Below are 25,292 nucleotides of genomic sequence, written 5' to 3'. Positions count from 1 at the left end.
ATCCATTTCCCGCAGTACGTAGGAAGCGCTTTGCATGTGTCTGAGGAGTAGCTGTGGGAAAGCTGTTGCGACTAGCACTCCCGCAGAGGCTCTGAGGAACAGCAAAGGGAAAGAGACACTGGGAGGAAAGACCAGGAACCAAAACAGACTTTTAAATGATGGCACGAAAGGGTCAGGCCACCCTACTTAGCCCAGCTGCCGGAACAACATGGTCTTCGTCTGCTGATGGAAGGACAACGAGGAGGGAGCCAGTTTGGCTCCTCTAGGTAGGGAGTTCCGAAGTTGGCACCACCGAGAAGGCCCTTCTCTCCCGCAGCCCCACCACGCGTGCCTGCGAAGGTCTAGGGACAGAAAGAAGGGCCTTCCCCAAAGATCTCAGAGCCCAGGAAGGTTCATATGGGGGATTAGAGTCCTTCACACAACCTGGGCCTAAACCAGACTCTATGCAGACATTGCTCCTTCACACCGGGGGCAGGGGCGAGGAGACAGACCTGGCTGGGCCATGTTCCCCCTCGTGTGGAGGAACTCTGCCCCATCTCTCAGGGTATAGGCACAGAATCCATTCCCCCACACCTGCCAAATGTGAGGGTGATAGCAGGGCGTTTCCCCCCTACACTAAATGGTCCCTGTGCCCCTTTAATATTTCTCCATAGGTAAACTGCTCCTGTCCCCTGATTATTGTAATTGCAACACTTTTTCCCGAAACACCTAAACCCTTTGGAGATGCTGCAACCAGGACAGGACCAGGACTGAACTGGAAGTGACCCCATACCTTTCCTTTCTAGGAGAACTCCGGACCGGGCTGGCTGGGGCAGATGGGAGTTGGGGGCCCAAGAATGTGGAGGGAGGCACCAGATTGGCTACCCGATTTATAGACCTCCCACCACCCCCATTTTACCACCTCAGTATACAGAGTCAACAGTCTCATTGAGCATTCCTCCATGAGCCAGTGTGGTGTAGTGGTTAAGAGCAGTGGACTCGTAATCTGGTGATCCCCGCTCCTCCACATGCAGCTGCTGGGTGACCTTGGGCTAGTCACACTTCTCTGAAGTCTCTCAGCCCCACTCACCTCACAGAGTGTTTGTTGTGGGGGAGGAAGGGAAAAGATTGTTAGCCACTTTTCGATTCCTTAGGGTAGTGATAAACCGGGATATCAAATCCAAACTCTTCTTCTTGACTTTTTCCTCGTCACTTGCAAAGCTTACATTTGAAGTTAGGGAGTGAAGCCTCAGTGTCTGGGGCCTGCCCACTGGATCTCAAGTTTCATTTTGTTTTCCGTACACCATGTTTGTAGCAGCTCTGAAAGGACCATCTGTTTGGATTTTCACTATTTTAGTAAATAACTCAGTGTCCTCTTCAAACCTGGCCACCTTGCTGCTCACCCCATTTCTAGGTCATTTAAGAATAAATCAAATAGCATCACTCTCAGGACAGATCCTTCTTCTATTGTGGAATTTTATCAATTTATAACTGCTGTCTCTGTCTTCTTTCTTAACCTTTTAAGGATAATTAATGCTGGCCAAATCCAGGGAACATTTCCAAAATGATACTTTGGAGGTTCCATCCTATATCCAGCGACCCAGAATTTTCTTCCAAACCCTCCACAGCCACTGAATTCTCCTTGGCGCTGCCTGCACAGCATATGATTTCTCCACTTTCTGTGCCCCTGCATTAGATAATTAGATAGATAGATAATTTATTACAGTGAAAGACCAGTTGCCCCTGCGTTGTTTCTCACTAAGTGCCTGTCCTCCTTCCCATTGCCATACAATCCTTTTACACCAGACATGTTCTAAATCAGGCATGTCCAACAGGTAGATCTACCGATAGATCACTGAACGTCTGAGGTAGATCACTGGCCGATCACTGGCTCCCCCCAAAGAAGCTCAACAACTTTGGCTCCCCTAGAAAAACCTCAACTTTTGTGCCCCGCACCCTTAAAAACGGGCTTTCCTCCTCTTCCTTCCAAAAAAACAACTTTTCTTCCTTAAAAAAGCTCAGCAACTTTGACCTGAACCCCCAAAAAGGGGAGTAGATCACTGCCAGTTTTTAACTAGATCGCACTCATGGGAGTTGGCCACCCGTGTTTTGAATAAAGTACTCTGTGCCTGTCATCTAGGCTACCAGCCAGGTCCATAACAAATTATGCAGCTGACCCAGTTTATTTTTCTGCTATCTTCCCACTTCTCCTGCCTGATACTTCCCACTTCTCTTGCCTGATTCTAAAACGTGTTTCGTAAGCTGGATATGAGGGCACCTCTCTGATAGCCAGCCTTAAACACTTGCCACAAATGCACCTTCCTGCTCCTTCTGCTGTGGCGTCTGCTCCAAGCCTCTTCCAGAGTTATTGATGGTACAGGGCTGGGGTTGAGGAAGGTACGGAATGAAGCATGCATGTGTAGTGTAGCGTGTAGCTGGCAGGACTGCATCTCTCCTGCCCTGCAGGGCCAGACCTACTCTATTCCCACAATGAGGGCAGGCGAAGGGCCAGTTGAAGGCCAAAGCCCCCTGAATCGGCACAGAAGAGCTGCAGTCAGTCCTCCCCTGTCTCATGTGCAGACATGCCTTTGATGCCTCTGTGGCCTGTAGGATGAATCTGCTGCCTCGGCGTGTCTCCAGCTGGAGCGACTGCCCTTCCATGGCAGCCAGCCGCCCTGAAGGTGCCAGGAAGAGGCTCCTGGCATGGTTCTAGCCAGCCTTGCCAGCCTCACGTGCCTTGGTGACCGTGCCAGAGAAACACAGGAGCCTTAGTAAACAGCCACCAGCCGAGCGGCGGTGATGCTTTGGGGCAGGCGAGCCGAGTTGCAGACAGGCCTCAGCCAACACCAGAGTTTGTTAGCAATGTCTAGGCAACACGATGACCACGTACAGACGCACTAGACAATATTTATTGAATTCCTTCAAACCATAACAAGTACAAAATGAAATATTTCGTCTCTGAAAATCTTTAAAGGAAGCGAGGTACCAGGCTTTGTACGATGAAAGACAAGCTGTGAAGCGTTTTGTATTTAGCAAATATGATTTCCAACACTGGACAGTGATTCCGGATATTGATTACTGTTTGGTAGAATTCTTTGTCAGCGTGGTGGGAGGATGTAGAATTGCATTCTACATTATTACATGAGCACTGTTCCACAGCATTTGATATTTTCATTTACATAAAAAGGTAAAGGGACCCCTGACCATTAGGTCCAGTCGTGGCCGACTCTGGGGTTGCAGCGCTCATCTTGCTTTATTGGCCGAGGGAGCCGGCGTACAGTTTCCGGGTCATGTGGCCAGCATGACTAAGCTGCTTCTGGCGAACCAGAGCAGCGCAAGGAAACGCCGTTTACCTTCCCGCCAGAGCGGTACCTATTTATCTACTTGCACTTTGACGTGCTTTCGAACTGCTAGGTTGGCAGGATCAGGGACCGAGCAACGGGAGCTCACCCTGCCGCGGGGATTCGAACCGCCGACCTTCTGATCGGCAAGTCCTAGGCTCTGTGGTTTAACCCACAGCACCACCCGCGTCCCTTTCATTTACATACTTTCATTCAAAATAAGATGGATTTATGAAGCAATTCTATATCCTCCCACCACGCTGACAAAGAATTCTACAAAACAGTAGTCAATATTACTGTCCAGTGTTGGGCATCATATTCGCTGAATACACAAAGCTTCACAGCTTGTCTTTCATCGTACAAAGTCTGGTGCCTCGCTTCCTTCAAAGATTTTCAGAGACTTTGAGACTAAAGATTTCATTTTGTACTTGTTATGGTTTGAAGGAATTCTATAAAGATTGTCTATTGCATATGTACACGGTCATCGTGTTGCCTAGACATTGCTGACGTTCTCTTTGCAACACAGGGGTTTGTTTGGTTACTTATTGAGGCACCAAAGTTTGAGCAGCATCAGCTGTGGAAATAACCACGAGGGGCAAGCTCAGGGAGGATGAGGTCTGAGAAAGAGGCTTCTCCGTTTTGGGAACAGAGACCCCAGGCGAGGAAGGGAGCGGGGCTGCGGTGGAACAACGAGCCTGCTCTAAGCGGCATCAATAACTTGCTTTATTTTGGGGCTGCGGGGGAGAGGATGGGCGCCCGGTGGCTGTGGCGCCTCTCGCAGACGGACATTGCTATTTGAGGATTTTGTGGCTGCCCGCTGGGTGATTACTGAGGCGCCATTTGCGCTCCTTCCCCCACAGGGCTTTGAGCTTGTGGTAATAGACCTGGCAGCTGAAGCCCTCCTGGGCCCCGCGTTTGATGTGGGCCTTGAGCGAGCGCAAAGTCGGGAACATTCGGCAGCAGGCCACACATTGGCACCCATGCGGGGGGCGCCACTTGGAAGCCAAGAGGATGTCCTGGGAAGTGATGCAGTCCCTGGCCTTCCTGCTGCTGCTGCCGCCGCCGCCGCTGCTCTCTTGGGGATATGTTTTCTCCAGGGAGCCGGACGAAGAGGAGCCACTGTCCATGTCTCCGGCAGGCCCAGTGTCGGCTGGGGCTTCTAGGCTGTTGCCTCCCAGTGTCCCTGGGAAACCACAGGAGTCGGTTTGGCTGTCTTGGTCCATGCACACAAAGTAGCTGTAGGGGGAATACCAGGGGCGGTAGATGGTGCAGTTCTGCTGCGGAGGCTCCCCGCTCTGCAATTCCGCGAGGAGGCAATCTGGCAAAAGAAAAGGGGGAGTGAGCCTTGTGCCTTTCTCAGACATGGCCAGCACCGTGTGATGGTTGATGTGGTAAGCTAAAAGGTAAAGGCAGTGGTGGAGCAAGCCGATCAGGCCCCTGGGGCGGTATGTGTGACCTGTGCCCAGAAGCAGGGCCACCCACCCCTGGGGTGGGGCCAGCTGGGGCCGGATGCTCCGCAAGGCCTCCAAGGAATCTGCCTTCCTCCTCCAACTCAGCTGTCCTACAGCTGTGGGTGCGGTGGCGGGCGGGCAGATTGGGGCAGCACGGAGCCTGTGGGTGCGCTGCAGGCCCCGTGGTGAGTGCCACCTGGCATTTTGTCACCCCCTCGGTGGTGACACCTGGGGTGACCCGCCCCCACTGCACCCTCTTCCTCCGACCCTAGGTAAAGGACCCCTGGATGGTTAAGTCCAGCGAAAGACAACTCTGGGGTTGCGGCGCTCATCTCAATTTCAGGCCGAGGGAGCCGGCGTTTGTCCACTGGCAGCTTTTCGGTTCGTGTGGCCAGCAGGACTAAACTGCATCTGGCACAACGGGACACCGTGACGGAAACCAGAGCGCACGGAAACACCGTTTACCTTCCCGCCAATTTATCTACTTGCACTGGTGTGCTTTCGAACTGCTAGGTTGGCAGGAGCTGAGCCAGAGCAACGGGACTTCACACTGTTGCGGGGATTCGAACTGCCAACCTTCTGATTGGCAAGCCCAAGAGGCTCAGTGGTTTAGACCACAGCGCCACCCGCGTCCCATGCATTCCTATACTACCACAGGTTAGGTTCCTCCTCATCCTTCTACCCCATTTCACATTTCATTCAGAAAACATTTGCTTCTGTTCAAACTGTTCCGGGGGTACTTTTTCCTGGCGCTCCCCCCTCCTCCCCAGCTCACCTGGCAAGCTGCTTTTGTACACAGGGCATGTTAAGTCAGGTACACTCTTCAGGGCAAAGCTGGGGAGACGTGGCCCAGAGATTGTCAAGAGGGAAAAATTTTCCATGTCCTCTCAGACACTCCTTCACTAAAAGTTCCCATTAGTGGTGCAAAGCTTTCTCCGGGCAAAGGACCAGGTAGCCAGCTGGCCTTGTGACATCATCTCCTGACCTAACAAACAGCAACTGCTGGCACCTGGGCATGACTTTGTGGAGGCTGCTGTCTGGCAAGGGCAAGTTGTGGGGGAAGCCTTTCTATGTGGGTCTCGTGCTGAATCCTCCTTGAGGGGAGAGATGCATAGGACAGGCTACACAGATGCAAACGAAAGTGGTTCTGTGTCCTTCATGAAGTATCTCAGCCCCATCGTACTAATTTACCGCCTCTAACGAGAAAGGCAGCAATCGGTGGATTAAAATGAGACACAGGCTCCGAGCTCAGGCTCAGGAAACAAAAGCAGAGGAGCGTAAGGCAAGAGGATTTGCCAGGAAAATCTCAAATAAAGAGATGCCTTGCGATATTTTTTTTAATGAAGTGATTGAAGTGGCTTAATCACGGATGAGAAGAGTATTACAAAAACAATATGGTATAACCAGGGAGAAGGGGAAGGAGGCAAAAACTGAGGTAAAAATGTTTGGCTTGGCAAGTAGATTTAAGTCAGAATGTGGAAGGAGAGAGGAAAAGAGTGGAGAATTAGGGAAGAGACACTTAAAAGATAATGAGAGCTTGAAGCAGATCTGAAACGAAAAAGGGAGTCGAAGGGAAGAGGAGAAACGTGATCACAATGACATGCGCTCTAAAGGAGACCGTTGGCCAAATTTTGAATCGGAGTAAGCAAAAGAGGGAAATGGTCGAGGTGAGGTGTGAGGAAGTTCAAGAGAGTTTGAGAATACTCGTGAAGAGGGTAAAGAAACGATGGAAGAAGGCTAATGGGAAATATTTCCATCTGGAGAGATGGAAACCAACATGCCGAAATGGAATGAGGGTAATAAGTGCCAAAGCACAACCAGCCGAGTGAACTGAAAAGGGAAGAGGAAATTAACCAAATGGAGAGAGAAAAGGGCGAGTAAATGAATCGCTAGTGAAGAGTAGATTAAAGCAACTTGAAATGGAGTAAATTGTCGTTGGCATCCATTTGTCTCGAGAGAAAATGGGGTGTGCCGCTGGGGGATGAAGTCAAACCACTGTGTTAGCAGCACCAAAGTGATCTCTCCAGGGCGCAAGCCTCGACAGTGGTATGTGACGGTCCCAAACAACAAGACCTACCTCTTGGCCTCACCAATGCATAGCTGTCAACTTATAGATTTGAAAATAAGGGATCAGCAGCCAAAATAAGGGATTTTGGCTTAGCTTATGCATAAATCCAGCACTCATGGAGCCATGCTGCTTTTGCTGCCACTGACTGTCTTTTGCTGGGGGTTGGACTAGATGATCCTAAGGGTCTACAACTCCCACCAAAGAAGAGTGGCAGACGAAACTGATGAACGACATCGAGATGGCAAAGCTTACAGGCAGAATTAGAAACCAGGAAGAGGACCTCTTTAATAAAGAATGGGGAAAGTTTATAATTTAGTTGAAAAGCTATTGTAAAGAGTTACTTACACTGGTAGGATTGGCAGAAAACTTGTAGTAAAAATTTGAACTATGGATGGACAAATGATTTATAAAAATAGAGTCATGAAAGGGATGCAGAGGGGGAAATCACTACATTAAGATGATGCACTAGTTTTGAGGGGATGCTGAGCAGCACGTTGGGGCTGCTGTCGTCCTGGTGCGAGGAGTTCCATCGCCCCCCCCACCTGGGAGGGAGGAAGAGAGACTCTTGCCCACGCCGCCCATGAGCCCGGCATGAGGCGGTTGCGGCGCCGCGGCGGCTGCTGAAGCACCGCCCTTCTGCGTCCCTCCCCATCCCCTCCTCTTCCTCCTCCCTCAGGCCGCCTCCTCAGCCACCGCTGCCGCCTCCGGCTTCCCCTCGCAGTGTGGCGGAAGTCTCGCAAGAGAGGGGCTGCCTGCCCGCCCGCTGCCACCTGTCTCCTCATGACACGCCCCTGAGGGGGAAAAGGGAGAGACGGAGACGCGGCAGCTCGTGCGCACTCTCTCTCGCTCTCTCGAGGCGGAGGACCCCGAGCCGCTGCTTCCCTCCCGAGCCGGGCGAGCATTAAACCCGGAAAATTTAAGGGACATCATCAATCTGGGACAGCAGCGGGAAACGGCACTGGGATAAGGGAGTTTCCCGCCAAGTAAGGGACGCTTGACAGCTATGCACCAATGGGGTCCAAAAGAAAGCAGAGATTTATAAGCCTGCTTCCTAAGGAAACAGGAAAGCCTATGTACCAGAAGTGTCCTAGGACATAAAACTGGGAAAGTAAGTATGGGCTTTTTAATTAGCTGAACAGAGTTTCTGCCCTTTGGGGAACTTGGTTTCTTAAATGCACACCTTCCCCTTCCTTGTGTCCCTGGTGAGAAAAGCCAATCATGGCTTTCTTCCTTTGGCAACTGAGACAGTGGTGGCCATTTCTGGACTGGGAGACCCTCGCCACAGCCATCCACGCAGTGATAATCTCCATGTTGGATCGCTGCAGTCCGCTCTATCTGGGGCCCAGTAAAGCTGCACTTGGTGAAAAATACAGCGATGTGGCTACTCCAGAATATTATGATCACGTTATATGTCTTGCTGAAAAATTGCACCGGCTTCCAGTTAGCTTCTGGCTCAGTTCAAAGGGCTGGTGTTAGTTATAGGCTCTTGAGACCAGTATAGCTTAAAGTTGTCTCACCCCTGATAACTGTGTTCCTCAAGAGAAGGCCTCCTGCAGATACCAATTCACTAGGAGGTCCATCCCATGCCGTGTTAGAATTGGGATTCTCTCTTACGCTGTGTTTCAGGCAACCACCATCTCGGTTATCATTTCGGCGTTGATTAAAGAACTCGCTTTTCTTTTTCCTTTTTTAAAATAATTTTTATGTAATTTTCAATTACAATCCAATAATAGCCTCATTATAACAATACCAAATTATAATACAATTACTAATACCAATCATTCAGGTACCAAATTATATCATTTAGGTGGCCCCCGCATGCTAGATATGATGGTTTGATGATTTAATTTATTTCTGCGTTCCAAAATCTTATTAATTTCAATTGCACTCCGGTCAAAATAATCTCTTATACAATACCTATGATATTAACAACATCAATTCATATTGACACATTAAGTGGTTTATAAAAACTACAAGTGAGGCAGTCAGACTATATCCTTGTTCTACTGGTGTGTGGCAATTATTCTGTCCGTGCTGTTTCTTCTTGTCCTTGTAAAATACTACCCGTATTTTTCGCTCCATAAGACGCACCTGACCATAAGACGCACCTAGTTTTTAGATAAGGAAAACAAGAAAAAAAATACTCTGAACGAAACAGTGGATGTATGATTTTTGTGGTTCATTCTGTGGCCACAGAAATGTGATTTGATGGTGAGTCTGGGGTAGCCCAGTGCAAAAATCCTGAGAATACATGTGGATCCGTGCTTTGCAACCACATTTTGGCGCCATTGCAGCCCCAGGAAACAGTGGGTGCGTGATTTTTTTGGTGCAGGCTGTAGCTATGGACATGCTATGTGATCTGAGGGTGAATTTGGGGAGACCCAATGCAAAAATCCTGAGGATCCATGGGCTTTTACCTCCCCCCTCCCAGGCAGCCTCCTTTATTGCTAGCGTCCCTTATCTCTCTCCTGATCCCACCGATCAGCTGCTTCCTTTCAACACACCCTTCCCTTTTGTTTGCCTTAGTGTCTTTTCCTTAGCTGGAGCAGTTTTTTGCTCCTCCTTTTCTTCTAATTTCTCTCCTCATTGATTTAGTCTTCCTGTCCTCTCCTTGCAAGTATGCTGTCTTTACCTCCCCACTCCCAGGCAACCTCCTTTATTGCTAGCGTGCCTTATCTCGCTTCCGATCGCTTGTGATCAGCCGCTTTGTTTCAACACCCACGTCCCTCTTTCAAAAAAAAAAAAGCACAATCTGCTTTTCACCCCTGGGCAGTTTGGCTCCAGGGACCACACATTCGCTCCATAAGACGCACAGACATTTCCCCTTACTTTTTAGGAAGAAAAAAATGCGTCTTAGGGAGCGAAAAATACGGGTTGTCTACCTTTTCCTGGTTGTTGCTGTTCTCCATCATGCCTTGGGCGGAGCTAATATCCCATTTTTGTTTCAGAAATTCTCCATTGCTCTATCGCATACTTCATTGCTTTGCAACTTTAACAGCGGCTGCAAAAATCACACTGTCCCAATAAATAACCTGCTTTCGCCATTTTCCCCTCTCAGCCTGGGAAGGAGAATGATTTGAAGAACTCACTTTTCCAACAAGCCTCTCAACAGAAGATTTTCATCCCAGCTTGTGTTTATATTGGACTTGAAGCTGTTTTAAAATATGCTTTGGTTATTGATGCACATAGATTAAATCGCCTTGTGTTCTATGGGAAGAAATTCATTCATTAAATAGATAACAAATGCGCATGAAAAACAATTGGTCAGGCTAGGCTGGGTGAAGAGGGATTTTCCTGGCAACTGTCCCACTCACACGGGTGCCATTTTTTTTCTTTTCTAGTTGACCAAAATACGTTTGAGAATTCAAACACTACCGCTGCAACAAAGCTGCCGGCTGCCAAATCGGTCTCCCTTCACCCCAGATCCTCCCCCCGTGTGAGCCCTCGAGGCCCCCCCGAGTGGGTGGGGGGCAGCCAGCACTTGAAGAACCTGAGCAAGACGGTGGGTGCGAAAGTCAACGACTTGCTACGCAGGAAAGAGACCAGCAACCACAGCAGCTTTGGGGTGACCGAAGTGAATGAGCGTGCTGGGGCCGCTCTCTCCTGTGGGCAAGGCCAGGACCAGGAGGAATGGTAAGTGGGCTCCATAATAATAATAATAATAATAATAATAATAATAATAATAATAATTATTATTATTATTATTATTAATTTGTACCCCGCCCATCTGGCTGGGTTTCCCCAGCCACTCTGGGTGGCTTCCACAAAGACCAAAAATACACTAAGATGTCACACATTAAAAACTTCCCTGAACAGGGCTGCCTTCAGATGTCTTCTGAATGTCAGGTAGTTGTTTATCTCTTTGACATCTGGTGGGAGGGCGTTCCACAGGGCGGGTGCCACCACCAAGAAGGCTCTCTGCCTGCTTCCCTGTAGCTTTGCTTTTCGCAATGAGGGAACCACCAGAAGGCCCTCAGCACTGGACCTCAGCGTCTGGGCAGAACGATGGGGGTGGAGACGCTCCTTCAGGTATACTGGGCTGAGGCCATTTAGAGCTTTAAAGGTCAGCACCAACACTTTGAATTGTGCTCGGAAACGTACTGGGAGCCAATGTAGGTCTTTCAAGACCAGTGTTATGTGGTCTCGGTGGCCGCCCCCAGGTCACCAGTCTAGCTGCCGCATTCTGGATTAGTTGTAGTTTCCGGGTCACCTTCAAAGGTAGCCCCACGTAGAGTTCCATAGCCATTAGAGGTCACTACTGTTTGCGGCTTCCGCAGGTCATGGATATAGGAATTTGGGACTTTACCTGAGGCCCCCCTCCCCCACTGCCAGAGGACGCAGGTGGCACTGTGGTCTAAACCACTGAGCCTCTTGGGCTTGCTGATTGGAAGGTAGGCAGTTCGAATCCCCACAACAGTGTGAACTCCCATTGCTCTGTCCCAGCTTCCGTCAACCTAGCAGTTTGAAAGCACGCCAGCGTAAGTAGATAAATAGGTACTTCTGTGGCGGGGTAGTAAACGGCATTTCTGTGCGCTCTGGTTTCTGTCACGGTGTCCCATTGTGCCAGAAGCGGTTTAGTCCTGCTGGCCACACAACCCGGAAAGCTGCCGGTGGACAAACGCCGGCTCCCTTAGCCTGAAAGTGAGATGAACGCCACAACCCCATAGTCGCCTTTGGCTGGACTTAACTGTCCAGGGCAGGCATAGGCCAACTCGGCCCTCCAGATGTTTTGGGACTACAGTTCCTATCATCCCTAGCTAACAGGACCAGTGGTCAGGGATGATGGGAACTGTAGTCTCAAAACATCTGGAGGGGTGAGTTGGCCTATGCCTGGTCCAGGGGTACCTTTACCTTTTTGCTGCCAGAGGACTCTTGGCTGCACTGGGGCTGGAGTTGGAATCATCACAACATCTGAACTCCCAAAACTCACAACCCCCAGGGGCTCACACCTTTCAGAGGTTTAAGTCCCAGGACATCCAGCTAACAGAAGGTCATGAAAAGTGGTACTAGGCCATTTTGCCCATCGCTACACTTGATTTAGGGATGCTGGTGGCACTGTGGATTAAACCACAGAGCCTAGGGCTTGCTGATCAGAAGGTCAGCAGTTCGAATCCCCGTGACAGGGTGAGCTCCCGTTGCTCGGTCCCTGCTCCTGCCAACCTAGCAGCTCGAAAGCACGTCAAAGTACAAGTAGATAAATAGGTACCACTCCGGCGGGAAAGTAAACGGCATTTCCGTGTGCTGCTCTGGTTCGCCAGAAGCAGTTTAGTCATGCTGGCCACATGACCCGGAAAAACTGTCTGCGGACAAACGCCAGCTCCCTCGGCCAGTAAAGCGAGATGAGCACCGCAACTCCAGAGTCGTCCGCGACTGGACCTAATGGTCAGGAGTCCCTTTACCTTTACCTTTTACATTTGATTTACTTATGCACAAGAAAGCAGTGCACCACCATAGTTAGGCGGAAATGGGACGGGACTCTCCACCAGATCAGCCCTGGGGTGGAAGAAAACTAAGGACCTGCACTCTTAGGAGGTGTATTCCTTCGAAGAGCTGGAAGAAGTTGTGCCACTTTTTAAGCTATGCTGCCCTGGTAGGCAAAGTGCTGGCTGCACTTTGCTGTCTTCTGCGTTCTACACGTTCTAGTTTTGGTTGAAACGGAAGCCGTTAGCTCTTGCCATCTTGTTTCTTAGAAAGAAGCTGGCGACACGAAGAGCTGTGAGCCATGATTGGTTTCAAGCCATGCTTTTCAAAGGATTCGGTAGTGCAGCGTTCTTATTGAGTGCCTCCCTTAACCATTTCTCCCTATGCTTGTAGGCAGGCTCCTGTCGATGCCATTCCGCGGCTCAATCCGCCCCCGGAGATTACCAAGAAGCGCACCCCAAGAGCTCTGAAGACCACCCAAGATATGTTGATTGCCTCCCAGCCATTGGTAGGTAGCGCCGAGGCTTCTTTTCCCGAGGGAATCCAGGAACACGCATGCCAGCCTTCCAGGAGAGAGACAGCGCGGAGCGAAATGGGTTTGTTGACGCAGGAGGAGGTTGGGACCAGCCACAGCCGGGCCTGTGGAGTGCCTGATCTCATCTATAAGGAGAATTTGGAGCCTAAACTAAACACTGCTTACAGGATACCTCCCTCCCCGGAAAATGTGGTGCTCCAGCTCAGTTTGAGTGCAGGCAAGAGCCCTCCCGAATGCCAGTTCGAGAGCAACGTGGGCCCCTCAACGGCGGAGACGTCCACCCTGGAAGCTGAAGGTCACAGTCCAGATTTGCTGTCGTTTGAGTAGGATCATCTCAGCTGCTCCCGTTTCGTAGCAAGACTGTCCCTGCTTCGGCTGCTCCTTTCTAACATTTCTTGAGCCTGATGATGGAACGGACCCCACATTGCCAGAAGGTGGCTCCAGTTGGGTAAAGTTGTGGGCAGGAGGTCGAGAAAGGCAGGTGTGCTTTCCAGCACCCAGAAATGTTTGCATTTGGCGTGGGAAGCCAGCCATTGGGGGCTCTGGGCTGCCTGGGCTGCTCTGCTAACAAGTGGAGCATCTGTGGACTCTCCTGAGGAAACATCACCTGCCCAACCTGCGTCGGGGTGTTGGGAATACTGAAACTGCACAGCCAGAATGAGAATCACTTCCCTCCAGAGACCGGTCCTTGTGAGCAGAGCTGGAAAGTGCTGTTGTTTAGCTGTTGTCCGGCTGTTTTACCGCAGCGCTGTGCCTTCTTCCTGCCAGTTCTGCCACCCGGGACTCTGATCCCTACAGCTGTCTATATTCATCAGTGCTTCACGGTGGCTGGTGAGCAGTTCAGAGTCAAATCACCGCCGTGCCAGTCACTAGCCTTGCCACCTAGGAGTCTGCTGTCATGAAGCATCTTCATCTCGTGCCGAACTTCTGCATAAGGAAGCACTTTAAGCCAGCTTCGTTGACCAATCCCTTAAAACCTCACGGTGAGAAGCAAAAGGATCTTCTGCTTACAGCCAACTCTCACAGTCTTGTTCCTGTTACTCTTCTGCTCGGACCCAGACCTACCTTCCTTCTTCTGTTTGAGCTGTGTTTGACTCCAGCTGGCCTTCTAATAAAACTCTTCTTTCTGGAATCTCTGGCAGAGTCCTATTTATTCAGGTGACCAGGGACCTTAATCTCTCTTGCCAAGTTGATCTTCTCATTAAGCACACAAGATTCCTAGACCTTGTGGGGGGGGAAATCCCTCAGGATTCTGCTCAAGAGCCGCCTGTCCTGTCAGTGTCTTCCAGGAATATAGTCTTTGCTGCTTCTGTCTCCCTTAGGAGTGTACCTCATCGTCTTTCTAGAAGTCTTCAGTCCTGGCCTTAACCTTTTCCTCCCCCCTTTGCTGTCCAGACTCAGCACTGGGGTGTTTTCAAGCCAAAGAGAGAGCAATGGGCAGCTTGTACTGAAATCAGTGTGCTCTCTGTCATCTGCTGGTGTTTCCTTTACCCTTCCTCTCACTTTACCTCAGGATATGAAGATAGCAAAAGCCCCTTCCATCTGACTTGCACTACAGATGCCCGGCTACATTTCAGATGGATGGCAAGCATATTCAGCAGTACTATTTGCAAATGCCAATCAAATGGCTTTAACTCCGTTGTGCATGAAGAGCTGATGAAACGCCACAGCTGCACGATCACCACAGATGCTCAGATGATCTCCAAACAGTCTCAGGCCACCAGACATTCTGGACAAGGGAGTTCCACCTCGCTGGTGAATTTTCACATACCTGGTTACATCATTTGTCTTTTATACAAGCATTTGAAATTCAGCTGTAATAGGTATGAGTTACTCGTGCGTAAACTGGCGCCTTTCTCGGTTAATTTGCCTTGTTAAAACTTTCTGACTTCACAGCCCCTTCTCATGGTGGCTGCCTCAGTCACTGGCAGAATCCGTCAGTGGGCGTTTCTTGAACTTCTTCCAACATAAAAGTTGTTTGACACCCAGTCTCCTCCTCCTCTCACTGCGCGGGAGTCTTCTGCGCAGGGAAGGCGTGGGTAGCGGAGGACCTGGGCTCTCCTCACTGATGTCCAGTGAAGAGTCCCGGAGCCCTCTCTACGATTCCCCCGTCTGCCCCCCTTTATCCCCGGTGTTGCGCTGAATGGCTTCCCCCTCCACTGAGCTGTTTCTCCCCCTGCTGCTGGGTCCTTCGCCCGCATCATCTGGGAGCCTCCTCTTCGCCTCTCGCTCCGATGTCAGTTCCCTGACATCAGCGAACCTTCCTATTTATCGCCAAAGTGTTTATGTTACTTAGCAAGTTTTATATACCACTTAATCAGAGGAAAAAAACGATCTCTTAACAGTTCACATAAAATGGTAAAAAATGGTAAATGAGATACTTGGATTTCAATGTGCAATTTTTAATTAACATTGGCAAGGCTCTCCCCCCCCTTTTTTTTAAAAAATCTCTCAGTTTTGCTGGGTTTGAAGTGAGAAATTCCACAAGTTGTTAGTTACTAATTACAACTGCACGATATATCAAATGCTGTAAGAAGAATTATACACACAGAGAGAGAAAGAGGAGGTGTGTGCCTCAGAGTCAGACAAATTCCCGATCTGAATCAAGCTGATTTGGAGAAATTCAGGAGATGTCCGAGCCAAACTGGGCTCCCTCTAAAATGTTCCAAACCAAATTAGATCCCCTCAAAGCCTTGTGCATATTAATCCAGAGATTTGGAGGCAGAGAGAGAGAGAGGCAAGCAGTGCATCTGCAAAAACTGCAAGGTTTGTTCCCAAGTTTGCTTTTATCAGGAAAACACAAGGGTGGGAAATGTGGGGCCGTAGTTTTGTGATGGACAGCTTTCACATTTAACTGGGGAATCTTTCCCAGGGTTCTCCTTTCTTCCTTCCCGTTGCAGTGCTTTTGGGAGGGATGCAGAAGTAACTTGTCAGAGGCTGATCTTGTCCTTTCAACGCATTTTGCGGCTACATGTCTGCCTCCCAAGGATGCTCAAAGCCCATCACTGCGCTTTCCGTGGTTGGGTGCTGCTGTCACCAATGCCCCTGGCAGTGCATGGAGTGCCACAGGGTCTCCACAAACTGAATCAAGCTGTGCCAGCTCTTTCTCCCCTGTTGCCTGGCAGCAAAGGGCACTGCACCTCTTCCTGCTAAAGGCAGCTTAATAACAGAGGACCACGGGTGCCAGGCAGCCAGCTTGGCTTGCCATTCTGCTGCCTCCTCTCCCACTGCTTAGCATAAAGGGCAGAAAAGCGCTCAGCGTCTTGCTCTAAAATGGAGAGTGGGTTGGATACCTGTTCTCGGGCTGAAAGAATAAAAGTGTGAGGGGGTGCCCTGGGGGCAAGCAGGGTTGCATGGTTGCACTAAGCACTAATACAACACTGTGCGGGTGTGTATGTGTGTGTAGCACAGTCACACAACACAGAACGCAGCAAATTGCCTACAGAACGGAGAGGAGGATCCCTTTTAGAAACAGCCCAACTTTAAAGCACAGTCTATACTCTAATATAAGGGACGTGGGTGGTGCTGTGGGTTAAACCTCAGAGCCTAGGACTTGCCTATCAGAAGGTCAGCGGTTCGAATCCCCGCAACGGGGTGAGCTCCCATTGCTCAGTCCCTGCTCCTGCCAACCTAGCAGTTTGAAAGCATGTCAAAGTGCAAGTAGATAAATAGGTACCACTCTGGCGGGAAGGTAAACGGCGTTTCTGTGCGCTGCTCTGGTTCGCCAGAAGCGGCTTAGTCATGCTGGCCACATGACCCGGAAGCTGTATGCCAGCTCCCTCAGCCAGTAAAGCAAGATGAGCACCGCAACCCCAGAGTCGGTCACGACTGGACCTAATGATCAGGGGTCCCTTTACCTTTATACTTTAATATATTTTATTCTGTCAGTGATGAAACACTTTAAACTTTCTTTCTCCAGTGTTTTCAGCTGAGCAGGAAAACTAAAAGCACCCTAAAAGTGTTTTTCATTCATCTTTACAGCCATTCTCCTTCAGTTTGGCTGCCTTCTTTACTGTATATGGATATAAATTGCCCACGAAACCACAGGAGGGAGAAGGAAATAAATCCCTTTGCAGTGCCCACCCCCCTCTAAACATACCTACCGCAAAAAAATCCCTCCATCTGTCCATCTGAAATTTTCCAGGTTTCTTACCAAGAAACACCTCTATGTTTTCATACAAACTGACCCCAGAATAGGGGAGGTTAAGTTACACCTTTTAAAAACCACCCTCAAACTTGCAGAATAAGCCATCCTTCTCAAATTTGGTGGTAATTATCTTCTCGGAAGGAACCTCTAGGCCTGAAAACTTCATCCAGTTCTGCCAGAAGAGTTTGTTAAAAAAATAATAATAAGCCAATGTATCAAAGATGCCCAACACACACACAAAAGTCTCCAGTTATTGATCTGGAATTTGACAAGCTTCACCCTCTCAGAAAGAAAGGATATCATTCAATTCTGCCAAAAAAAAGGGGGGGGGAGGTCGACTAACACAGGGAAATCAATAAATGACTATAACCTTTCCCCCTCTTTTTGGAGGGTAGTAAAAAAATGGATTTACTCTGTCTTCCCTATTCTGCAGTCCATTTGTATGAAAAGGGGAGTAAGAAAGCAGTCTGGAGCGGTCTGAGCTGAACTGCTCTGCTTTCCAAAGCACCCAATCTGCATACCAGCCAAATCTTGCAAACTATGCAGGCTCCAGATTAGATGGAACTGCCAGATAGTTCTATCGATCATCAGTTCTATCAATCAAATTCAATTAAATAACCTGCGAACTATCAAATATTATCAAATAGCAAGGCATGCCAGCTTTCTCGACACACCATATTGTTCTCAAACTTTTTCTCAGGGGACCCCAAGTTGTTTGGAATCTTATGGCCTGTTCCGCAGTGAGGACAGATCCACAATGGCCTTCCTTGAAAGACGGTGGCTAAAGGCTGCTACTGATCTTCTTTTGCATTTGTGCAGCCGCAAGGGAATGTTGGGTGCGTTTGAGGGCACAACCCCTAGTCCATGGTGTGCAAGAGAAAATCCCAAGAGTGCCCTTGCTTCACTGACTCTGCCCTCGCTCTAGGGAATGCCCCCAGAATCCTTTGCGACTTGTTTGGAGTCCTTGGCCCAACAGCTGATGCCGCAATGTTCCCTGAAGGTTATGAAAGGTTATGGGGCTGTGGTTTAAACCATTGAGCCTCCTGGGCATAGGTAGGCAAACTAAAGCCCAGGGGCCGGATTCGGCCCAATCGCCTTCTAAATACGGCCCACGGACGGTCCGGGAATCAGCATGTTTTTACATGAGTAGAATGTGCCCTTTTATTTAAAATGCATCTCTGAGTTATTTGTGGGGCCTCCCTGGTGTTTTTACATGAGTAGAATGTGTGCTTTGATTTAAAATGCATCTCTGGGTTATTTGTGGGGCATAGGAATTCGTTCATCCCCCCCCCCCCCGCAAAATATAGTCCGGTCCCCCACAAGGTCTGAGGGACGGTGTACTGGCCCCCTGCTGAAAAAGTTTGCTGACCCTTGCTCTTGGGCTTGCTGATCGGAAGGTCAGCAGTTCGAATCCCCGCAACGGAGAGAGCTCCCGTTGCTCTGTCCCAGCTCCTGCCAACCTAGCAGTTCGAAAGCACACCAGTGCAAGTAGATAAATAGATACCGCTGCAGCAGGAAGGTAAACGGCGATTCCATGCGCTCTGGCTTCCATTACAGTGTTCTGTTGCACCACAAGCGGTTTAGTCCTGCTGGCCACATGACCTGGAAAGCTGTCTGTGGACAAACGCCAGCTCCCTCGGCCTGAAAGCAAGATGAGTGCCACAACCCCAGAGTCACCTTGGACTGGACTTAACCATCCAGGTGTCCTGTACCTTTTTTTTTAATCTATAAAAGGAGCCAAGGTGGGACTAGGAAGTAACCTTGCAAGCTTGCTGTCAGATATCTACTGAAGTAAAATATTACTGAGCATGAACTATGCACATCAGATATTTAGAGAATATTAACAATTGTAAATAATAATTATGAGAATTTTTGGAAGCAACACTCTTGGGACAGGCAGAAATTCAGCAGATGATGTTTTCCCCATCGTTGCTACTGAATTCTTATTACCTAGCTCTTAAGACATAGTGCCTCTTTTAAGAAACAAAAAACCCAAAACCTATTCACGTGAAGAGTTAGACGCAACTAAACCCAGTGGAATCATTGCGCTGAAGCACACCAACTCTTTATAGGACTGGACTGTGATCCATCCAGCTCCTCTGAGCGAATTATAATTCTGGATAACAGGTCTACTCAGATTGAAGTTTGCGTGTGAGATGATGAACTGTTTTGACATGTATGTGTTTAGGTACAGTTAAAGAAAGATGGTTAAACATTGCCTTGTGCATATTTTCTCAGAAGTAAAGCCCCTGGTGGTGTTCAGTGGGGGCCTACTCACAAACAAGTGTGCACAGAACCGCAGCCTCATTTTCCTGAGAAAAGAATTCATTCAAAGTGTATTCATTCTTCAGATGTCTTAACGTTGTCGCTCACATACCTGTTTCGGATATGTATGTGTTTATGCGTATGTCCTATATAAAATTATAATGTATTTTGTACTGATATGTAGAAATTGAAGAAAGAAATCTTCATCACTTTTTAATGAAGGAGAATCTGCAACAGCACTAGTATTTGAAAATCACAGGTTTCGCAAGAAAAATGATAGAGCTTTTAAACTCTGTAATCTAAATGTGTTCTGGTGTGGGCAGTTCATATTGCACAATAAACTCTTTTCACCTTATGAGTTGCGGTGGTTTTCCCCTCCTCTCCATAAACTGAAACACCACAAAAACAGAGTGCCTAAAGCTGGCTTTCTCTTGCTGTATGTCTGCCTGACCTTGCACACATCTTGTGCCTTAAGACCTTAAGCATGGTGCAAAAATGTTCCTTTTATGTTGCATTTCTTATGTGGAGAAAGGATCCTAAAAGAAGGCATGGCTGGCTGCAACACTTGAATACCAACACTGCACCCCAACAGAAATCCTTGCAGGTAATCTGTTTTATGTGTATAAGAAGAAACACAACCACTTGCATCCCCTTAAACTGCACCCTTAAAAATATTTTATCTCCGCCCAAATTCTTTTCAGTGCAGCTGTGGCTTCATTCAAATGCTGGACTCTCCATAGACCATTTTCTAGTCTTGTCTACAGAGGCACCTATGTAGATGGTCACAGTTTGAAAAACAAGCACAGAATAGGGATGGTTTTGCTGTATCAAGGTAGTTTTTGCACTTTAAAGCTTTAGGTTAGTTGGACTGCCATCTTCTGGCAGTTTTCTGTAACTCTTCACACAATAAAGGCAAGTGCCATAAGAGACCGTTGTTCATCTGGGGTATCCCTCTGTATCTTAAGAACTAAAATACATGTGATAGTAACACTACCATGTCCTCCTTTGAAAGAAAACAGGTGCTGGTTTTTATATGATTTATAGCGCAGCATATCTTGGATTCAAATCTTCACAGGCAACTCAACTTATTTGTTCATTAGCATTTTTTATTTATTTTTTGCCACCACCTACAACAGCTCAAGGGATGCGGGTGGCGCTGTGGGTTAAACCACAGAGCCTAGGACTTGCCAATCAGAAGGTTGGCGGTTCGAATCCCTACAAAAGCACATCTTCTGGTTCTTTACGTTTTACTTCTCCTGCTTGCTTTATTATACCTTAATATTACATTCTTTAGATTAAATACTGTTCTATTCTTATCCTTTTTATACCGTAATTGTTTTCAAATTGCCTCTTACACTTTATCATTTCCCAATTTTTACACCTCACTCTCTATGTTCGTTTTGTTAATTGTGTTTACTCAAACCCTGCTACTGAGTTCACTTCTTTACAGTGTTTTTGTAAGTACCGCATAAATGGTTCCCAGTCTTTTTAAAATTCTCTTTTTTCTTTGTCTCTTAAGTTTCCCAGTTAGCTTCGCCATAGTCTATCAGTTTTTCCTTGCCGTTCTTCTTTAGTTGGTATCTTGTCTTTCCATTTTTGGGCTAGTAGTATCCTAGCTGCTGTTGTGGCGTACATAAGTAGTTTCTTCTGTTCCTTTGGCAAGTCTTGACCTATAGGTAAAGGTAAAGGGACCCCTGATCGTTAGGTCCAGTCGTGAACGACTCTGGGGTTGCAGCGCTCATCTCGCTTTATTGGCCGGGTCATGTGGCCAGCATGACTAAGCCGCTTCTGGCGAACCAGAGCAGTGCACAGAAATGCCGTTTACCTTCCCGCCAGGGCAGTACCTATTTATCTACTTGCACTTTGATGTGCTACTTGCACTTTGATGTGCTAGGTTGGCAGGAGCAGGGACCAAGCAACGGGAGCTCACCACGTCAGGGGGATTCAAACCGCCAACCTTCTGATCGGCAAGTCGTAGGCTCTGTGGTTTAACCCACAGCGCCACCCGTGTCCCAGTCTTGACCTATAATGCCTAGCAAAAAAGCTTCTGGTCTTTTAACAAAGGTTATCTTAAACATTCATGTCATTCGACGAAGTTGATGTTGAAGAATCATTGCTTCGACACTGGGGATATTTGCTTCTTCCAGGACACTGGCATCAGAGCCAGGCTTTTAGTGTAGATGCCCATTTTGTGCAATAGCATTTCTGTTGAGACGCAACAAGTTCCTACTAATATGCACTATCTGGAAACAACGGAAGAGATTTTTGTTCTGATAACCTTCCCCAGCTGGACTAACAGGTTTCTGTCATGAGTGGCTCCTTGGCATTGTTTCTGAATTCATTTGTTGCTTTTGCGTTGCTTCTTTTCAGCTGCTTCTGTGGTTTGAGCGTTGCCTTGAAAGATGAGTGGAAGGTGATTTTTTAAAAAGTAACAAAAATAAAATTATGAACTTCGGTAGATATTTCCAGGACAGTCCACATACCGTAAATACAGTGGTACCTCTGGTTGCGAACGGCATCCGTTCTGGAGCCCCATTCGCAACCTGAGCAGAATGCAATCCGCGTCTGTGCGTGCGCAGGTCGCGATTCGCCGCTTCTGCGCATGACGTCATTTTGAGCGCACGCGCGAGCGGCGAAACCCAGAAGTAACCCGTTCCGCTACTTCCAGGTCGCTGCGGGACACAAACTGAAAAGATTTAACCTGAAGCGACTTTAACCCGAGGTATGACTGTACAAAAAAAGGGCATCAAACATCTCAATGTAAATGGACTGCAAAAAGCACTTTAACTGGTACCAAAAAATGACATAGACTCTACCAAGAAAACTAAGCCACTCCATCATCTGTGTAACCACGCATCTTTTGTTATTATCCTCTGGACATGCCACAGAATTGTCCTTCAATAAATGTGGGGCACAGACCTGACCTTTATGCTTGTTTTGCTTCTTCCGGCACACTTGCTGTAGACTGAAACCCATATTATAATCTTATATTAAACAAATGCATACCAGTAAGGTCTTGGCAGCTTACAGAGCTTTGAGAGGTCTTTTAGGGTCTGTTTTTATTTTCTGGGAGGGGGGAGCAACTCCTCTACAAGGCATATGAGAATTATACATGACTAAGCCATCTCTCACCTTCTCACCCCTTGCCTTTTCCTGTAGACCTATTGCAGTCGTTTAGAGTCGTCAACAGGCTCATCTCAGCTATCTGCCAATCTCCCATTCCCACCACTCTTCTGAGTAATACCCCTCCCCACCTTCTCACTATATAGAAGGATCTGGCAACTTCTGTTTCAGTGTATCTGAAGAAGTGTGCATGCACACGAAAGCTCATACCAAGAACTAACTTAGAGAATTTTTTAGAGCTGTAAAAAAAAACAACCCTCTACATTTCTTCCGTACCTTTCGGATAATGTCATTTATGGCCGCGAAAGGGCACCAATTCCTTCCTCATGCCTGAGATTACACTTATGCTAAATTTTGAAGGGAGCGTATGTTAGATTTGGCATTGGTGCTTATATTTGAAGATAGGGAACATCTGTGCAACTGGGAGAAACTTGTTTGCTTGCAACCCGCTTCGATATACAAAGCAAAGTAATAATAAAAGCCCTAGCATCTTGGTTGGAAATCCAAGAAGACGACATCTCTATCTGCATGGACAGAGCATTCCGAATTAGGTCAAGAACTGCCAGACCCAATAGGTGGCCTGGAGATTGCCTAGTCTTTCTTAACTCACAAATTTTAAAAGATCAAATAATGCAAGCAAATAAGAAGAAGAAAACTCAGAATTGGAGAACAAGAAATTATAATCATGCGTGAAATACCAGCTAGGTTGAGGAAGAAAAGAGGAAAATATAAACGCTTAACAGATGCACTCAAAAAGAATAACATTCCCTTCCGCTGGGAATTCCCGGAAGGAATTTCATTCACTTATAAACAGAGCAGGAAGAGGCTGAACTCAGAGGAAGAAGCAAAAAAAAAATTTGGAGGAGATATCATAAAGCATTAGGAGGGGGAAATGGATGGGACAGGAGAGATACGAGAGAGGAACAAAGGAGTGACAAGGGAGAAATAGAGGAAGATACAAGATATTAATGACAGAGTAGAAATAAGGAGGAACTTTTAGACGATATACAAAGCAAAACACTTTGACCAGAATATTTACATATTTTATTAAATCTTTACAATCAGCAATTATAATCAGGTACACAATTTTATATACAAGGATTATATATACACTTTGAGCTCAGACTTCTACATCACAGTACACAGTTGCCCTTAGGAATATTGTACACACTTAAAATTACCAGACAGTAAAACCCAACAGCGGTCGTGTTGCAGCACCCCTTATTACACTTTTCATAAATTACATCATAAGAAAATATATGGCTGTAAATTGGGCTGGTAAAAAGTCTTATAAAATCTGGATGTACGGTTATGCATTCATAGAATGTTTCCTCTGTTGTCCTAACTATAGGGTTTTCCTGGGATCTCTATGAACCTGCTATAAATAACTACGCCGAAAGAAGCACAAGACAGCAGGTTTAGGAAGATCCTGATTAGAAATTAACCCTGTTATTGTGCCAGCTCATTTGATACCCTCTCCGCAAGGAACGCCTCAACCACATACAGGAATGCTTGTCCAAAAAAAGGGCTTCTGTTGTGATATGAAGATATTAACTCATAATTGGTAAGCTCTCTCCAAAAGACAAGTCTCCAAATTTAGCTACTAACATGTAAACCTTTTTTTGCTATTGTCCAACAGGCTTATGGCTATGATGAAGAACAAAAAATATATAAAAGGGCAACCTAGATCTGAGGTAGACTCTACCACCATTCAGATGCTCCTTTCTAATGGCAAGGGAATCTTTCAATAATCCCTGAATTAATGAGGAAAACTCAAAAGGTGTGCAGATATTTCGATGTCAACACATCAACTTAAAAACCCACATTATGGACTATGTACAAATAAGCAGCAGGTAGGTCACACTCTTAATAAATTATCGGTAGGAAGAAATGGAATTTAGCAGCTGCTGTTTTGTCTAAAACACTTGGTGAAGATACAGTGACTAAAGATTCAGTTCACCAGAAACACCAGTTCACCAGACACACCATATGAGCCGCTACTATTGAAGGCCCAATGGAAATAGCAGTTTGATGGGGTAAGTTATAGCCTAGGACAGAGTTAATATTGAGAAGTTTTTTACGAGTGGCACTATTACTCAGACATGCAGAACATCCCACTTGCTTTTTACAGTTCTAACTTAAAATTAAGTGCATTTGGCCCGAAACGCACACATTCTCCTCTAAGCTCTAGGCCTAAGTTACTAAAGGACACTTTAGAGAAGCCTCTATTCAAATTCCCTGAAGGAACAGTCCACGTACAAAAAAATAATAATCATTAAAAAATTAAAGCCTCCGGTCTAAACATAATTCACCTCTGGGAACTCCACAAAAAAATGCGGAAGGCCCCACATCTAACACTCACATGTGCAAATGGGAAAAAAAGAATTGAAAAAAGTTAAAGGACACTTTTATTCATTTGTCCACTAAGATTTCGCACCACTGTTCCATCCATAAGAATAAGGTCTTTCCACCTGGCTGATATGTTTTTTAGAAAGATGCCTTTGCACCTTTTTGTGCTAGGATCAATCCTCGGGTTAAGACTGGAAATGAACCTAACTGCTATATAGCTAGTTTCTAAGGATTTGTGTTGCATGCGACATTACACAATCTGGGACTGGACGGAAAAAGGTATATCTGCCCTTTGAACTGCTCGGTTCACTGGGGTACAAAAGCAGAGGGCAGGTTTAGTTCACATACCAGTAGAATCCCAACAGATGCAGCTTTACTTTCTCCCTATATGTATGTCTAAGTCAACGATTGATAATTCACTTCTATGGGGAAGGTAAAGTGCTGTTTTAACAGTTCGCGCGCTCCAAAAACGCCCATCACCGAATGAATTTCGCCTCCGGTGAGAGCACTAGGGCACAAGCCCTCCTCTCCCCACATACAGCCCAGCACCCTAACAGGGATTTTGCTAGTTCTCAATTAAAACAAAAACACATTTATACATAAAGTGGCAGAA

At 47.2% G+C, this 25,292-nt stretch overlaps 2 protein-coding genes and 1 long non-coding RNA gene across 4 annotated transcripts in view; 1 reads left to right on the top strand and 2 right to left on the bottom strand.

Moving 5' to 3' along the window:
- Positions 1-13,927, top strand: part of LOC309533839 (carboxyl-terminal PDZ ligand of neuronal nitric oxide synthase protein-like) — a 72,463-nt gene extending 58,536 nt beyond the window's left edge. For both annotated transcript variants that reach the window (XM_082225474.1, XM_082225475.1), the window contains 2 exons: positions 10,181-10,472; positions 12,654-13,927. In XM_082225474.1, coding sequence (XP_082081600.1) covers positions 10,181-10,472; positions 12,654-13,122 — 761 coding nt within the window. In that variant the 3' untranslated portion in view covers positions 13,123-13,927. The remainder of the gene's footprint in view (positions 1-10,180; positions 10,473-12,653) is intronic.
- Positions 1-19,263, bottom strand: part of LOC309533918 — a 69,805-nt gene extending 50,542 nt beyond the window's left edge. The window contains exon 1 of the long non-coding RNA XR_014220529.1: positions 19,162-19,263. This is a non-coding gene — a long non-coding RNA (uncharacterized lncRNA). The remainder of the gene's footprint in view (positions 1-19,161) is intronic.
- SPATA46 (spermatogenesis associated 46) lies at positions 4,017-6,002 on the bottom strand. The gene is made up of 2 exons (XM_082225585.1): positions 5,547-6,002; positions 4,017-4,638 (listed from the first exon to the last, which is right to left on the bottom strand). The coding sequence occupies exons 1-2, from the start codon at positions 5,650-5,652 to the stop codon at positions 4,112-4,114; spliced, it is 633 nt and encodes a 210-aa protein (XP_082081711.1). The 5' UTR covers positions 5,653-6,002; the 3' UTR covers positions 4,017-4,111.
- Positions 19,264-25,292: the final 6,029 nt, after the last annotated feature.

The sequence above is a fragment of the Podarcis vaucheri genome (assembly GCF_965113315.1).
Source record: "Podarcis vaucheri genome assembly, chromosome: 6".
Taxonomy (NCBI): Eukaryota; Metazoa; Chordata; class Lepidosauria; order Squamata; family Lacertidae; genus Podarcis; species Podarcis vaucheri.
The sequence above is the reverse complement of the archived record's forward strand: the minus strand, read 5'-3'. Positions and strand labels throughout refer to the sequence as shown.

Excerpts from the sequence above, each read along its gene's own strand:
- SPATA46 (XM_082225585.1), bottom strand. The coding sequence starts at position 5,652 with ATGGAAAATTTTTCCCTCTTGACAATCTCTGGGCCACGTCTCCCCAGC. Across the intron at positions 4,639-5,546 it reads GTACAAAAGCAGCTTGCCAG|ATTGCCTCCTCGCGGAATTG; the intron begins GTGAGCTGGGGA and ends TTCTTTTGCCAG.